Source organism: Theropithecus gelada, chromosome 1, assembly GCF_003255815.1.
Source record: "Theropithecus gelada isolate Dixy chromosome 1, Tgel_1.0, whole genome shotgun sequence".
In the NCBI taxonomy this organism is placed as follows: Eukaryota; Metazoa; Chordata; class Mammalia; order Primates; family Cercopithecidae; genus Theropithecus; species Theropithecus gelada.
The window spans coordinates 87,726,571-87,741,885 of NC_037668.1; the positions used below are offsets into that span (position 1 = coordinate 87,726,571).

Sequence of the window (15,315 nt, forward strand, 5' to 3'; positions counted from 1 at the left end):
GATTTTATAAGGTAGGGCACACTTTTCAATTGCATATCATTAAATGAACCACGAATAAAAAAAAAAACCTCAACAGAATAAAACAAAAGGAGATAAAAATAAGATGCTTTGAAAGGCAAAAACAGTCTTAAAATCAGAAATGAAAATAGAAAAAGAAAAGAAATGAAACAGAATCTTTAAAAGTCAAACAAACAAAAGTAATAAGGGACAGGAAATGTAATGCTAGGAATAAAAATTCCAAATGTAGCATAAGCATTTTAAAAAGTGTGGAACAAAATAAATGTTTACAGTAAAGAGGAAGAAGTAAAGGATTAGTGGGAGAAGAGATTGAACTATTGAACCATGGCTACCAAGAGATATAAAGTTGACAGAGATTCCACTTAATCTACGTTCTTAAATTTAATAACCAACAGAACAAACACATGAAAAGAGGAAAAGAAAAACAGGAAAAGAGTGTATTAATTCACACTCCCGCCAGCAGTAGGTCAGAGGGCCTGTTCCTGAGCTGTGCCTCTGTGTGTGTGTGTGTGTGTGTGTGCGTGCGCACGCGTGTGTGTGTGTGAGAGAGAGAGAGACAGAGAGAGAGAAATCCTAATAGGCACAAAAATGCATGCTGTTTCTATATTTCTCTAAAGTTTAACATCTTTCCCTCAATCTGGATGTTGTATTTTTAAAGTCATATGTTTATGTCTTTCAAATATTTCCGTATCAAGGTATTCAACTTTTTTTCTCATTGATACATGGAATTTCTAATAAAAAGTTGGAAATATAACTTTATTTTCATTTATATGCAAATCTGGAAAGATATCCACCAAGGTCCTATAGAGGTACTGCTGAGTGTGTGTGTATGTGTGTGTACGTGTGTGTGTGTGTGTGTGTATGCACATGCGCACGTGTGCACACATTCACAGTGATGGCAGGATAGGCACAAGGACTCTCTCTTGTTAAACTGTATTTTAATATGCTGTCTCACTGTGTATGGATTGTTGCCTTTACAGTTGAAAAGCTTTTTTATCCAATAAAGAAAAAAAATAAACAAGAAAATGGGAAATAAAGCTTTAAAACAGTGGTTCTTTACTTTTTTGAGTTATAGAATCCTTTGAAAATATAATGTATATCACAGACCTACTCTCCAGTAAACACATACACAGCTATACACATAAACAGCTTTGCATGCAGTTTCAGGAGTTACCAGTCCTCTGGGGCCCATGAACTCCTTCTAAGAATAATGGTTTCACAGATAGTTCTTGGGGCTCTGCTGGTTTCTGAGAACAGGCTGTGGAGATCAAATTCATGTTCAATTTAACAGGCTTTTATGAGATGCTTAAGAGTTGCCAGGCACCTTCTGGCACTGGTGTATTATAAATGGAGGTAATACAAAGATCAACATGATATGATGTTTTCCTAAAGTGTCAAAGTCTCTTGCGAGAGACTGACTGTGCAGAAAAATATTGGAATGCACAGCAGATGACATGTGTTATTATGCTGATAGAGAGGGACATAAAGCTATCACAAGAAGAGATGACTTTCCACCATAGATATAAGAAAAATATCTTTTTAAAGAGTACATGGATCTGAGCCAGATTTTAAATGAAGGTCAGGATGTCACCAAAAAACAAACAGACAAAACCCAACAACCCCCAAACCACAACAATAATAAAAAAACACATGGTAAGAAATTAAAGGCATTCTAAGTTGTGGGAACATCATATACAGATGTAAAGGGGAAATGCAGAAGGTGTTTGGGAGCAAGAGAGCTACCTTGTCTGACTGAAGGATAGGGTTCATTATTTAAAGAGCACTGACCATGTGCCAGGTCAAGACCAGGTGCTGGGGAGTGCAACAAGTCCTTCACTTCAAGAAGCTAACAATCTAATGGAGCATATAGATAAATAATCACTTCTCATTATTATCTATTATCATTCTTTACAATAAAACATTTGATGGGAGGAAGTTAAGAACCACATAAGAGGACCAGGGTTGAGGCAGGCTCCTGGGAAAAGCATCTTCTCAGTCGGTAAGGGAGATGGGAGACAAGGCTGACAAGGTAATCTGAGCTGGGCTGAGGAGAGTCTTAACATCAGGTATAATATTTTGGATCTTGTTTGGTTTTCAATCAGAATTCTAAGATGTTTAAGTAGGAGAGGTGATGCAAGGGAGTGCTTAAGAGTTTGGATTTTGAAGTTATACAAACTTGTTTGAATCCAGGTTCTGCTTCTTAGTTTCTGTGTGATTTGGGAGAAAGTTATTTAACTTTTCTCTGTCTTAGTTTCCAAGTCTATAAAATGGGGGATGTTATTAGTTCCCATGTTTAGTATTGTTGTGATAAGTAATCACGATACTAAAATTAATAATAAAATTCTTATGGCTCAGACCATTTTCCCCTGTTAAAAATCTTCTGTCCCTTTACTCCATTTAGCCACTTGCCAAAAATCAAAATTTTCTTTAAAATTCAGCCCAATTTCTTCCAACATTCTACAAAAGGTTATCCCCAGGGTTTCCATTTAGTGATCCAATCTCCTTATATCCCATTTGGTTGCCAAGTGTGTACACTATACATTTAGTCATATACAGCCTTGTACTTTGCCTGACATATGATAAGCACTTAATAAATGTCTGTTGAATGAATAAACATGTGAGTAAACCAATTGTCCTCTAACTATGTCATGAAAAGTCAGGCAACATAAAGTAGATAACGGGTATATGTAGGGAGACTCCCTGAAACTATTACTACAGAATAAAAGATGAAATGCTCCTGATTATTGTAAATGCAAAATTGCATGCAGGATTGTGTAAAGACAATGCCAGCTGGGCTGCCAGAATGAGCCAACAGCACGTGATGTGCTTCCCCCTGTAGAGAGCCTGTAAATGGATGTGCAGTCAGGGAGGTTTCACATCACCAAGATTCCTATCCCAGAAAAGCAGATGTTCAAAGCTCTGGGAATGGAATGCAACCCTTGTGGAGAGCCTATAAATGGACGCATGAGGGGCACCTGTTCATATGGATAAGATAGGGCTATAAATGCCCTTATCTTGCCACGGTTCTTCTAGGTCTCTTTAGGGTTAAGGCATACTCCATTCTGGGAATTTTTGGTCTAACTGGTTGTCTAGCTTCACATCCTGTTTCTATTGATTGTTTGTAACCAGCTTTTGCTGCAGCTATTACTGCTGATTAATAACTTGCTAATCATAGGTATGGATGGACTGTGTTTCTGTTTTAAGGCTCTGTAAGAAATTGCTGACGCACACACTATATTGTAAATTCTTATCTCTGCATACTATACTTCTGCATACCGATGTTATGTTAAAGAATTACTTCATCCCCATGTGACCATCTCACCTCATAATCAAACGACCCCAAATCCCTCACTAACCTACCCCCACCCTCACTAAACTTAATAGTAAATGCTGGTATATCTGGTGCATTGGCAGCATCACAGGACCAGAAGGCAGTGACCCCCCTGGACCCAGCTTTCACTATCTTGTGAGTGTCTTCTATTTCTCGACCTGCCAATCCGCCTGGGAACAAGGAAAGAGTCTCATCACATTGCGGGCCGCTGGCCAGATCCCACAATAGGTATACAAATCAAATAGTCTCAGGTTCAAATCCTTATTCGTTATTATTTAGCTGAATAACCTGGGCAGTTCACTGTTTGTTCTCAGTCAGTTTGCTCCATGGTAAAATGGAAGCAACACCAGATCATACCTAACTTGTGTGCCTATCATGAAGATGAAATGAAAATTAACATAAAAATCCTTATGTAAGATCTATTAGTTAGTACTTAATGTTTTCCAATTGCAAGAATGTAAATTTAATTATAACTAAATTACACAATTTAACTCCAATTGTCTTACACCCAGAAATACAAAAATGTAAACCTATATAAAATAAAAATAAACAGTGACAGTGTGATAAAAAAAAAAATCACAGGGCCAAGGATGAGATCCTAGTCTCAGTTTTATCACTGGCTAGTTTTGTGACATTAGGCAAGTCATTTAACCTCTCTAGAAACACCTATCTTAGGAATACAACAAAAGTGCAGATCAAGCTTCTTATTCCAGACAAGATTGAATGAAAGCTTTCCATTTTACTTCTATTAATCATGACACCAACTAACACAGACAAAAATATCTTCAAGAAAAGTCTACTCTCTCTAGCCAAAGGACTAGGAAAAGGAAAGCCCAACAGGACAGAAACCATTTAGCCTTTTTACTTCTTTTTTGTGGAGGCAAATACCATGAAAAACATTTGACCCTTCCCAATTCTAAAAGGTCCTACAGCCCTGGAGTACATGGACAGTACCTTGTCTTTCACCCTACTTTGCAATAACGAGGTAGTACCCTTCTCTGCTGAGGCTGTGAGCTGAATTGTGAGTTCTATTCCTAAGCTGAAGTAAAGAAACTCCCTGCAAGAGTCAGAGGGCAAATTAGGACTTCCAGCCTTCTTCTATAGTAATAAGGAGGTGCACTTCCCCTTGGAGCAGATATGGGCAGATCTCTGACTGTCTTCCCTCTGTAGTAGAGAGTAAGCTAGTGTACCAGAGGGTTTCCTGTCTTCTGTTCCATATTCCATTTCCCAAGCTTGTACTGATGAGAATGTGAGATGGGCTCCTGTGGGAGTGGGTAATACAAAGTGGAGTAGACCAGAATAGCACTGCAGAAGCTTTATAACCTGCATTGGTATTTGAACTGCCGCCCACAAAAGTGAGCATTCAGAATCTAAATAGGCTATATGCTAAAATAAAAGATCTGTATAGTATCCAGGGTAAGTCTTACAACAAATATATAAAATGTCCAGGATATAGTCCATAATTACTCACCTTATCAAGAATCAAGAGAACATCAATTTGAGTGAATTGACACCAACAGTGAGATGATACAGATGTTGGAAATACAGAATAATTAAATATTTAAAAGCAGCTGTTATAAAGCTTTTCCAATAACTATGAATAGTCTCAAAACAAACAAAAAATTAGGAAATTTTAACAAAGAAATAAAAGATAAAGAAGAACCAAGTGAAAATGTTAGAACTGAAAAATACAATAGAATAAATTTAAGAATTCAATAAAATAGCTCAACAGCAGAATGGCAGTAATAGAAGAATCTGTGAAATTGAAGACAGATCAGAACATATTCAAACTAAACAACACAGAGAAACTACATTGGAAACAACAAAAACTGAGTTTCAGGAACTTGTGACACAACAAGAGATCTAACATTTGTGCCATCAGTATCCAAGAGTCCAAGAAAGAGAGGAAAAAGAATATGTAGTTGAAGAATAGTTGAAGAAAGAGTGGCTGAAACTCCTCCAAACTGGCAAAATACAAATCTATAGTTTCAGAAACCCAAACAGGATAAACCCAAAGAAAGTGGTACCAAGATCTATCATAATTAAACCTCTAAAAATTAAACAAAAGCATAAACAAAGAAAATTTCTTGAAGGAAGGCAGTGAGAAAAGGTTCATTACATATGGGGGATAACAATTCAGATGACAGTAGATTTCTTAACAGAAACCACAGAGGCCAAAAAGAAGTAGCACAACATTTTAAAATGTTGAATGAAAGGAATTGTCAACCTAGAATTCTATGTCCAGTGCAAATGTACTTCAGAAATGAAGGTGAAATTAAAACATTCTTAGATGAAGGAAAGCTAAGAGAATTTCTTGCCAGTACACCTGCACTATAAGAATGACTAAAGATAGTTCTTCAGATCTGAAAGGATATGATAAGCTTGTAACATCAGAAATGAAAAAAGATAAATGGAAAGTGTAAATAAATGGGTAAATACAATAGACTATTATTCTCTCGAGTTTTCAAAATTGAATTTAACATTTAAAAGTAAAATTATAATATTATCTGATGTAGTTCTCAACATATATAGAGATAACACTTATGAAAATTATGAAGTAGAGAGGGTAAAGGAACCTAAATAGTTGCAAGATATCTATATTTCATTTGAGGTGGTAAAATTTTTATACTAATAGACTGTAATCAGCTACATCTACATATTGTAATCCTTAGAGCAATCACTTGTAAAACACAATACAAAAAGAGCTGCTAAAATCACCTCAGATAAATAAGAATAAAATTATTTTTAATATGTTCAAGTGATTCACAGGAAGATGGGAAAAGGAAAATAGAGGCATAAAAAACAGGAAAAACAAAATAAATAATAAAATGCTAGACAAATCTTAGTATGTCAATAATTACATTAAATATAAATAGTCTACATTCAGCAATTAAAAGACAGAGATTGCCAGAATGAAAAAAAGACCCAAGTATATGCTGTTTTCAAGAAACTAATTTCAAGTATAATGATACAAGAAGGTTAAAAGTTAAAGAATAGAAATGCATATACCAAGCACATACTAATCAGAAACCACGTTGTTGTGGCTATATTAATCAGATAAAGTAAAATTTAGGCAAATAAATTTTGAAGAATTAAGAGGGACATTACAGGATAAAGGGATCAATTCACTAAGAAGACATGATAATCTTAAATGTGTATGTGCAAAACAACAGTTTCTAAATACATAAAGAAAAACTACTAGAACTGGGGAGAAATAGATACTCTCAATTGTCCTTGGAAACTTCAACATTCCTCTTTCAGTAATTGATAGAATAAGTAGACAAGAAGTCAATAAGGACAGAGGCGAACCAAACAATATCATTACTCATTAAAATCAAATTGATATTGATATCAATTACTTCACCCAATAATAACTTATATCAATTATTCCACCCAACAATACATATTTTTTCCAGCCTGCATGGCACATTTATCAAGATAGACTATATCTTGTGTCATTTAATCAACCTTAACATATTTAAAAGAACTGAAATTGTACAAAGTATGATGTTTGACCACAATGGAATCAAACTGGAAATAATTAACAGAATGATAACAAGAAAATCTCCACATACTTGGAAATTAAACAACATATTTACTAAACGAGGGCACAGGTTTGGGGGCTTAGCTTTAACATTCTGTGACTAATTCTGTCAGTCAGTATTACCAATGGGGTATTTCTCCCATAAAGTGATAAAATTTGGTCTATCAATATTTGAGTACAATATACAGCCATGTGTTTAAAGCACTGCAGGTATGTGTAGGGAAAGGAGAACTAATATCTGTTATGTACCAACTATAAGCCATGTCAATATTGACCACTCACTATTTTAATCTTCATAATCACTTGTCTTGCTGTTCTCTCTCAGCAAGATACCTGTGCTGAGTGGCAGGAAAACCGGCACTGGTTTCTTGAGATAGAGTTTGATGGCTGAGAGAACTTGAAAGAATTCGGTCACCAGAGTTGGGGAGCCCTGATGGGAGATTATTGCACAGAGGCAGAAAGAGGCTGCATCAAGAAGGGTCCCAGGTGGTTCAGTCAGGAGTCTGAATACCGTTTGGCAAAAATTTAAGCAGAGGAGGAACATTTTAAAATTATTACTTAGTGAGCATGCACTGCAAGGGAAGGAGACTGAAGGTGGAGGGATCAATTAGTGTAGTGGGAATAACTCAGTTGAGAAGTGATGAAGATTGAGGTAGTATTATCACCACTTTATGTATGGGAAATGAAGTTTCTCAGAAAGAAAGTATAGCGTTTTTGAGGACAATCATATAAAAGAGGACAAGGTAATCACATTACAAATAAGGTGTTCCAATAATGTTTAACATGACGACATGCAAATTAGTAAACATTTAATAATATTCCATCCCTAGAAAGTGTAGGTGGAATCATGCCTGTTAATGGGTTAGGAAACGAAACCCAAAGTGGGTTTTACCAGGTTACTAGCGTTAGCCACACCACTTCCTGCCCTTCAACCCCGACTCCACCCACGCTCCCGGAACGTCCGGGAATGGCCCTTGTACTGCAGAACAGGGTTAGGGTGAGGACACGCCAGGTACCTTCTCCCGCTCCTACCTGCTGAATCTCCAGGTGCGACTGCTCGAAGTTCACATGGAAGAAGTTGCCAACGAAGGGCAGGGGCCAGGGCCCCGGCGGGTAGTTCTTTGGGCGCCGTCTTTTGAGAAAGTCAGCAACGAGCAGAAAGGCGACAGTGCCCAGCAGGAGAGTTCGAGGATGGACCACCGCCCAGAGGGCAGCCGCCAGAGAGCCTAGCGCTGCGAGCATGTCGCAGACGTCCTCCTGCTCTTCTGCGGTCTAAGCAGTCGCCGGTCCCTGCAGCGCCTCCCCGCCCCGCCTGGCTCCCAGCCGCGCCCCGCCTCCCAGCCCCGCCCCTTCGCTGCACCCCGCGAAGTTGTCAGGCGCTGGATTCCCGGGAGGACACGCACCAGTCTTACAAAAGGCCAGGCTAGGAGCAGTTTCTTTTCTATTCAAGAAGCCCATGGGTTTACTGAGAGCATCACAGACATTTGAGCCTCTTCGTTTCGATCACCGTCTCTCCCATGATTGGAACCATGCCTGGTAAATAGTGATGACAACAGCAGTACCAAGAAACAACATTTCTTGGGCTCTTACTAAATGCCAGACTCTTTATAAAGAGTCTGCCTCTTTATAAAGATTATTATTTCATTTTGACAAAATTATGCAGGAGAAGCTCTCGGTAGTCTCATCTTGCAGTTGAGGAAACAGAAAAGTTAAGTACTAAGTATGTGGTGAACAAATAAATCCACCCTCTGAAACACATCTAAACGAGGTCCTGTATTTGAAAGTGTTTGGAAGATTAAAAGGCACTACATTAAAGCTGCTAGCACTGAGCAGCATTCATAATAAGTGCTTAATGAACATTTGTTGAAGGAATGTCTTAGTCCTGATCCTTGCTGGTTTGCTTTGAAAGGCTCCTCTCCGAAGCCCCAAGACTGTGGGACCGCCGGGTTCTGGCCTTTCATACCATCTGGTGAGTGCCTGCTTGGGTCTCACAAATGGTGAGACTCAAAACATGAAACATAGCTCGGGAATAGTATAGTATACACTCATGTACTCAACATAGAGTCACATATTCTGCTTACAATATTTTATTTCTTTATTTATTTTTGAGATGGAGTCTTGCTCTGTCACCCAGGCTGGAGTTCAGTGTCACCATCTCAGCTCACTGCAACCTCTGCCTCCAGGTTCCAGCGATTCTTCTGCTTCAGCCTCCCATGTAGTTGGGACTACAGGCACGTGTCACCACGTTCGGCTAATTTTTGTATTTTTGGTAGAGACGGGGTTTTGCCATGTTGGTCAGGCTGGTCTCTATCTCCTGACCATAGGTGATCTTCCCACCTCGGCCTCCCAAAGTGCTGGGATTACAGGCGTGAGCCACTGCGCCCAGCCCCCTTTTATTTTTATTTTTTGCGTTAAAAAAATGATGCAGGGGAATGACTTCCATAATGGCAGCATGAGAAACCCCATAAAACCTCATCCTAGTAAAAAACTGTGATTGCTAAAAATTATTTGTAAAACTAAAATAATTTAAGTCCCTGAAAATTGTTATAAAGGCAGACAGTAAATAAATAAATTTTATTTAAGAAGGATCTACTAAACCCTAGTAAACACAGTAAGAGTCTGTGGCATTTGAACCATAACCCACTCCTTCTCCTAGTCCTCAGATCAGTGTGACAGAAACCTCATTCTAGACAGTTATATCCAAGAACACTTGCCCTAGATCCCAAATGAAGGCTACAGTATCTTCCTGAGAGGGAAAAACTGCCAGCATTTCTCATACCTAGCCCCCCAAATTTCATGTTGCAGAAGCTCTATTCTAGGCAAGACTGGCTAAGAAGTCTAAGGATATCCTCCTCCATCCAGCCCTCACTTGTAATGCAAAAACATTACCTGCCCCATGCCATAATTGCCCTCATCCCAGCTTGCTCATGAGATAGAGGTTCCACAGTGGGAGAGGTTAGCCACAAACACCACAGATGAATGCCTGAAACAATAGAGATTTTGGTGGTAAGCAATTAAGAGAAGGCTGGCAGTTCTATGAGAACAAGAAGCTAAACCATAGGCTAACTAGAAGTTTACCAAGTCAGTCAGCACAAGAGTTAGCCAGGAAGAGCCTTCCTGGGATCAGGACAAATCTCAAAGTCTGGCCTCAAAGACTATTCCTGAGAAGCAGCCCAAATTTAATTGGATCAAATTGTGTGGCAATGTATGCCCCAAGGCATTGTTGAAAACAATAGAGCAGTCAGCTGGAAGTCAGCAGAGACTGTGTGTAATACCAACAGAGGCAGACGGTTTTAAATATAGAACAGAGAAAAAGATAGTCAAAGAGAGCCCTGCTAAAGCCAATGTCATTGTATTGTGGCTGTGTGCACACCCAAGTCCATGCCCTCAGGTAAGTGACATCAGAGGCTTTACACTGTGGGGAAATATGTTTCACTAAATTAGTCAGCCCTGTCAAGTCAGTAAACAAATGAAAGTACAAACAAAAAGAATTGGAAGAGAAAGGCAGATCATTAGCCATAATTGCCATAATATATTATCTAAAATGTACAGTTTTCAACAAAAAATGATAAGACATGCAAAGAAGCAAGAAAGTGTGACCCAACAGAGGAAAGAAAGCAGGCAACTGAAACTGCCTGTGAGACAGCCCAGATGTCAAACAGCCAGGACTGTAAAGCAACTTAATTATAAATATGTCCAAAGAACTAAAGAAAATCATGGTGAAGAAAGTAAAGGAATGTATGAGACAATGTCTCAACAGATAGAGGATATCAATAATGAGATAGAAATTATAAAAAAAAAAAAGTGGAAATTGAATTCAAAATTGCAATAACTGAAATTTTAAAAATCACTACAGGGGATCAACAGTAGATGTAAAGTAGAAAAGGAAAGAATCAGTGAGCTTGAAGATAGCTTGATAGAGATTATGCAATGTAGAGGACACAGACAGAAAAAAAGAATAAACTATCTCGGAGAAATGTGGGACATCACTAAACACACCAGCGTATATGTCATCAGAATACCATAGAATACAATGGCGAGAAAAGAGCAGAAATGTATTTGAGGAAATAATAGCTGTAAAATTTCCAAAATTTCATGAAAAACATTAATCTATGTATCCAAAAATTCCAGTGAGCTCCAAATAGGATAAATGCAAAGGAATCCACATGCAAATACATCATAGTAAAAATACCTCATAGTAAAAATACTGAAAGACAAAGACAAAGAGAAAATCCTGCAAGCAGCATGAGAAAAATAGTTCATCCAATAAATTGGAACTCCAAAAAGATTAACAGCTGACTTGTAATTAGAGAAAATGGAGACCAAAAGGCAGTAGGATGATATATTCAAAGTGCTAAAAAGAAAAGAAAAAAACTCAGAAAACTGTTAATCCACTTGAGGTGTGTCCACCTCTTGGTTATTGTGAATAACTGCTGCTACAAATGAAGGTGTGTAAATATCTCTGAGATTCTGCTTTCAATTCTTTTGGGTGTGTTCCCAGAGACAGAGTTGCTGGATCATATAGTAGCTCTATTTCTTAATATTTGTAGGAACTACCATGCTGTTTTTCATAGGGATTACACCATTTTGCATTCCTAGAAGCTGTGCCCAAGATTTTCAGTATCTCCACAACTTCATCTGTATTTGTTATCTTCTGTTATTTTTTGTTATACTATTCATCCTAATATGTGTAAAGTAGAATCTTACTGTGATTTTGATCTTAATTTCCCTAATAATTAGCGATGCTAAGTATATTTTCATGTTATGGTTGTTCATTTGCATATCTTCTTTGGAAAAATGTGTATTCAGGTTCTTTGCCAGTTTTTAACTAGGCTGTTTAATTTTTTACTGTTTAATTATGGGAGTTATTTATGTATTCTGTATATTAATCTTATCAAATATATGATTTGTGAATGTTTTCTCCAAAAAAAGGTGTCAGCCAAGAATCTTATATGAAGCAGATGGTTCATTTTTTAAAAAATGAAAGGAAAAACAGTTATCTTCAGATTTAAAAAATACAACAACTGAGAGAATTTACTGCTAGCAGACTTTAATTTTTAAGAAAGTCCTTAGATTGAAAGCAAATGACCCTAGGTAGTAATTAGACTACGTGGAAACACAAATTGCAAAGTTCATTATGTGATTATGAAAGATGCCATAAATGCATATTTCTTCTCCTTTCTCCTCTTAACTGCTATAAAAGTATTTGTAAATATGTCTGGTTTCTAGTCCAGTGTGAATGGAGCTTGGAAGTCATCACTCCTATCTTTGCAACAGAAAAAAGCTGAACAAACAGAAAGTTAACTCTTCTTAGATTGATCTGAAAAGTAAGATAACAGGGCAAACTCTTACCCCCAAAATAGAGACACACAGTCCGGGTAAATACAAACAATCATAGGTTAATGGATCAGAGCCTAGGGAGCAGAAACCAGCAGTACCACAGTAGGAAAATTTAAACTTTAAATTTAAAATTGAAATTTTATATTTAAGCTGTAATTGACAAATTGCTAGATGCTCAGTGTGAATAAGATTCAGAGTTTAGAAATTCTGGGGAGCCTAGACTTAGAGGGACCCCAGATTATCATTAGTTTTTCCTCTGGGAGCCCAACCAAGTTCTCAGCATTGTAGTGACCAATCCCCCAAATCATCGAGTTGATATTTTAAAAAGAAAGAAGAAAAAAGCTTGACATTGTGTACATGTTTTAATTTTTTTAAAAAAATTAAAGCACACACATGGAAAAATACAAGTGAAACTGAGTAGAATATATATAACATATTGACTTAGTATTACTAGTGGGCAGAATACCAATGAGAAATTATCAGATTATTCCCTTTATTGGTCCCTATGCCACCCACATTTCTGAATAAACCAATAACCCATTAATCAATCATTACTAGTGATGACAACTAGTAAGTGATATTTTTCAGCATTAAAAACTGTTGAAAACCTGTTTATCCAAAAAGTGAACTCTATAAATATTAACATAAAATTTAGCTAGAATATTTCTAGGTATTAAATTATATACCAAAAATTTTAAATGTATTTGAGATAAAAAAGTAAGGCGTATTTCCCAAGCAACAGTGATAATTTCTTATTTTGCAAATTTCTTATTTCAGAAATCAGGATAATTTGAGATTTAAAAATTTCATTAGTGATCTTATATCTTCTTCCACAACATAGATGCATTGTTTGACAACTAGAAGACATAAATGCTTTTTGAATGCTTTAAGGATTTAGTTAAACTTTAATTGATGTGATGTATTTTTTTACTAAGTAGTAACTTGGTCATCATAACTTTTATGTTTACTTAGGATTTATTTTTTATTACATAAAAGTTGAAGGCATTTCTGTCATAACTGTAAGCAAACTTAACCTAAGTATGTGAAAAATATTCTGAGGTACTCTGTATATTTTCAGTGTCCTGGAAATTGGAAGGCTAATCTATACAGGTATGTTTTAGGATATTCAATAAGAAAAAAATCATTACTTTTACTATCAATCTTTTAGATTTCATGAAAATTTTATTGAGGAATAATAGTACATGCTATAAGCATTGACAAAACTCTGCAAGTTTTTTTTCTATAAGATATAAAATTCTCAATATCTAAGTTAAGTCAGGCATAGGAGATTCAATTTAGAGTGTTTTGTGTTTTATATTCATCTAATAATGTTCAAATTGCAGTTACAACATTTTAATATTTGTCAGCATGCTTTTATAAAAGTAAATTCTAAGTTTCTAAGCTTCAAAAAAGTGAACAAGAAGTGAAAAGCAAAAATTGAGGGAGTTTGTTACTAGTAGACATGCCTTAAAAGAACTAGTAAAACAAGTTATATAGAAAGAAGGAAAATATTTAGGCCAGAAACTGAGATATACATACAGAAAGGAAGAATACCAGAGAAGAGAAGAGATAAATGAAAATAAGGTAAATATTATATTTTATTTTTATTTTTATTTTGAGACAGAGCTTTGCTCTGTTGCTCAGGCTGGAGTGCAGTGGTGCAATCATGGCTCACTGCAGCCTCTGTCTTCCAGATTCAAGCAATTGAACCTGAAGTATTCAGGTTCAATTGAACCTTGAAGGGTTGTTGTGTTGCTATATTCACTATCCCATTATTTACAACAGCCAAGATATGGAAACAAACTAAGTGCCTGCTGATAGATGGAGGGATAAAGAATATATATATATAACAGAATATTACTCACTCTTAAAAAAGGAGGACATACTGCCATTTGCAACAACATGGATGAATGTGGAGGACATTATGCTAAATGAAATAAGCCAGTTACAGAAAGGCAAATACTGTATGATTTCTATTTTATGTGGAATTCAAAAAAGTCAAATTCATTGAAACAGAGTGAAAGGGCAGTCTACTTGGCCTTGCAGGTGGGGAAAGGGGAGATGTTGGTCAAAGGGTACAAACTTGCAGTTATAAGATATATAAGTTTGGAGACCTAATGTATGGAATTGTGATGATAGTTAATAGTGCATTGTAGATCAAAGAAGATCCTGGATGGCTGAATAGAAACAGCTCCAGCCTCTAGCTGCCAGGGTGAGCGACACAGAAGATGTGTGATTTCTTCATTTCCAACTGAGGTACTGGGTTCATCTCACTGGGGCATATCAGACAGTGGGTGCTGGTCAGTGGGAGCAGTCCACCAAGCAAGAGCCAAAGCAGGGCAAGGCATCACCTCTCCTGGGAAGTGCCAGGGGGAAGGGAATTCCCTTTCCTAACCAAGGGAAACCGTGACACTCAATACCTGGAAAATTAGGTCACTCCCACCCTAATACTGTGCTTTACCAAGGGTCTTAGCATAACGGCACACCAGGAGATTATATCCCATGCCTGGCCCAGAGGGTCCCATGCCCACAGAGCCTCCCTCATTGCTAGCAGAGCAGTCTGAGATCTAACTGCAAGGTGGCAGTGAGGCTAGGGGAGGGGCGCCCGCCATTGCTGAGGCTTGAGTAGGTAAACAAAGCGGCCAGGAAGCTCGAACTGGGTGGAGCCCATCGCAGCTCAAGGAGGCCTGCCTGCCTCTGTAGACTCCATCTCTGGGGAAATGGCATAGCCAAACAAAAGGCAGCAGAAAACTCTGCAGATTTAAATGTCCCTGTCTGGCAGCTTTGAAGAGAGTAGTGGTTCTCCCAGCATGGAGTTTGAGATCTGAGAACGGACAGACTGCCTCCTCAAGTGGGTCCCTGACCACCAAGTAGCCTAACTGGGAGACACCTCCCACTGGGGGCAGACTGACACTTCACACCTCACATGGCCGGGTACTCCTCTGAGACGAAGCTTCCAGACAAACGATCAGGCAGCAACATTTGCTGTTCAGAAAGATTCACTCTTCTGCAGCCTCTGCTGCTGACACCCAGGCAAACGGGGTCTGGAGTGGCCCTCCAGCAAACTCCAACAGACCTGCAG

General features: G+C 37.7%; 1 protein-coding gene across 1 annotated transcript in view; it reads right to left on the reverse strand.

Moving 5' to 3' along the window:
* The window catches only part of LOC112630798 (cytochrome P450 2J2), a 31,847-nt gene extending 23,660 nt beyond the window's left edge, over positions 1-8,187 (reverse strand). Inside the window, exon 1 of the mRNA XM_025395419.1 lies at positions 7,926-8,187. Coding sequence (XP_025251204.1) covers positions 7,926-8,135 — 210 coding nt within the window. The 5' untranslated portion in view covers positions 8,136-8,187. The remainder of the gene's footprint in view (positions 1-7,925) is intronic.
* Between the last annotated feature and the right edge of the window lie 7,128 nt (positions 8,188-15,315).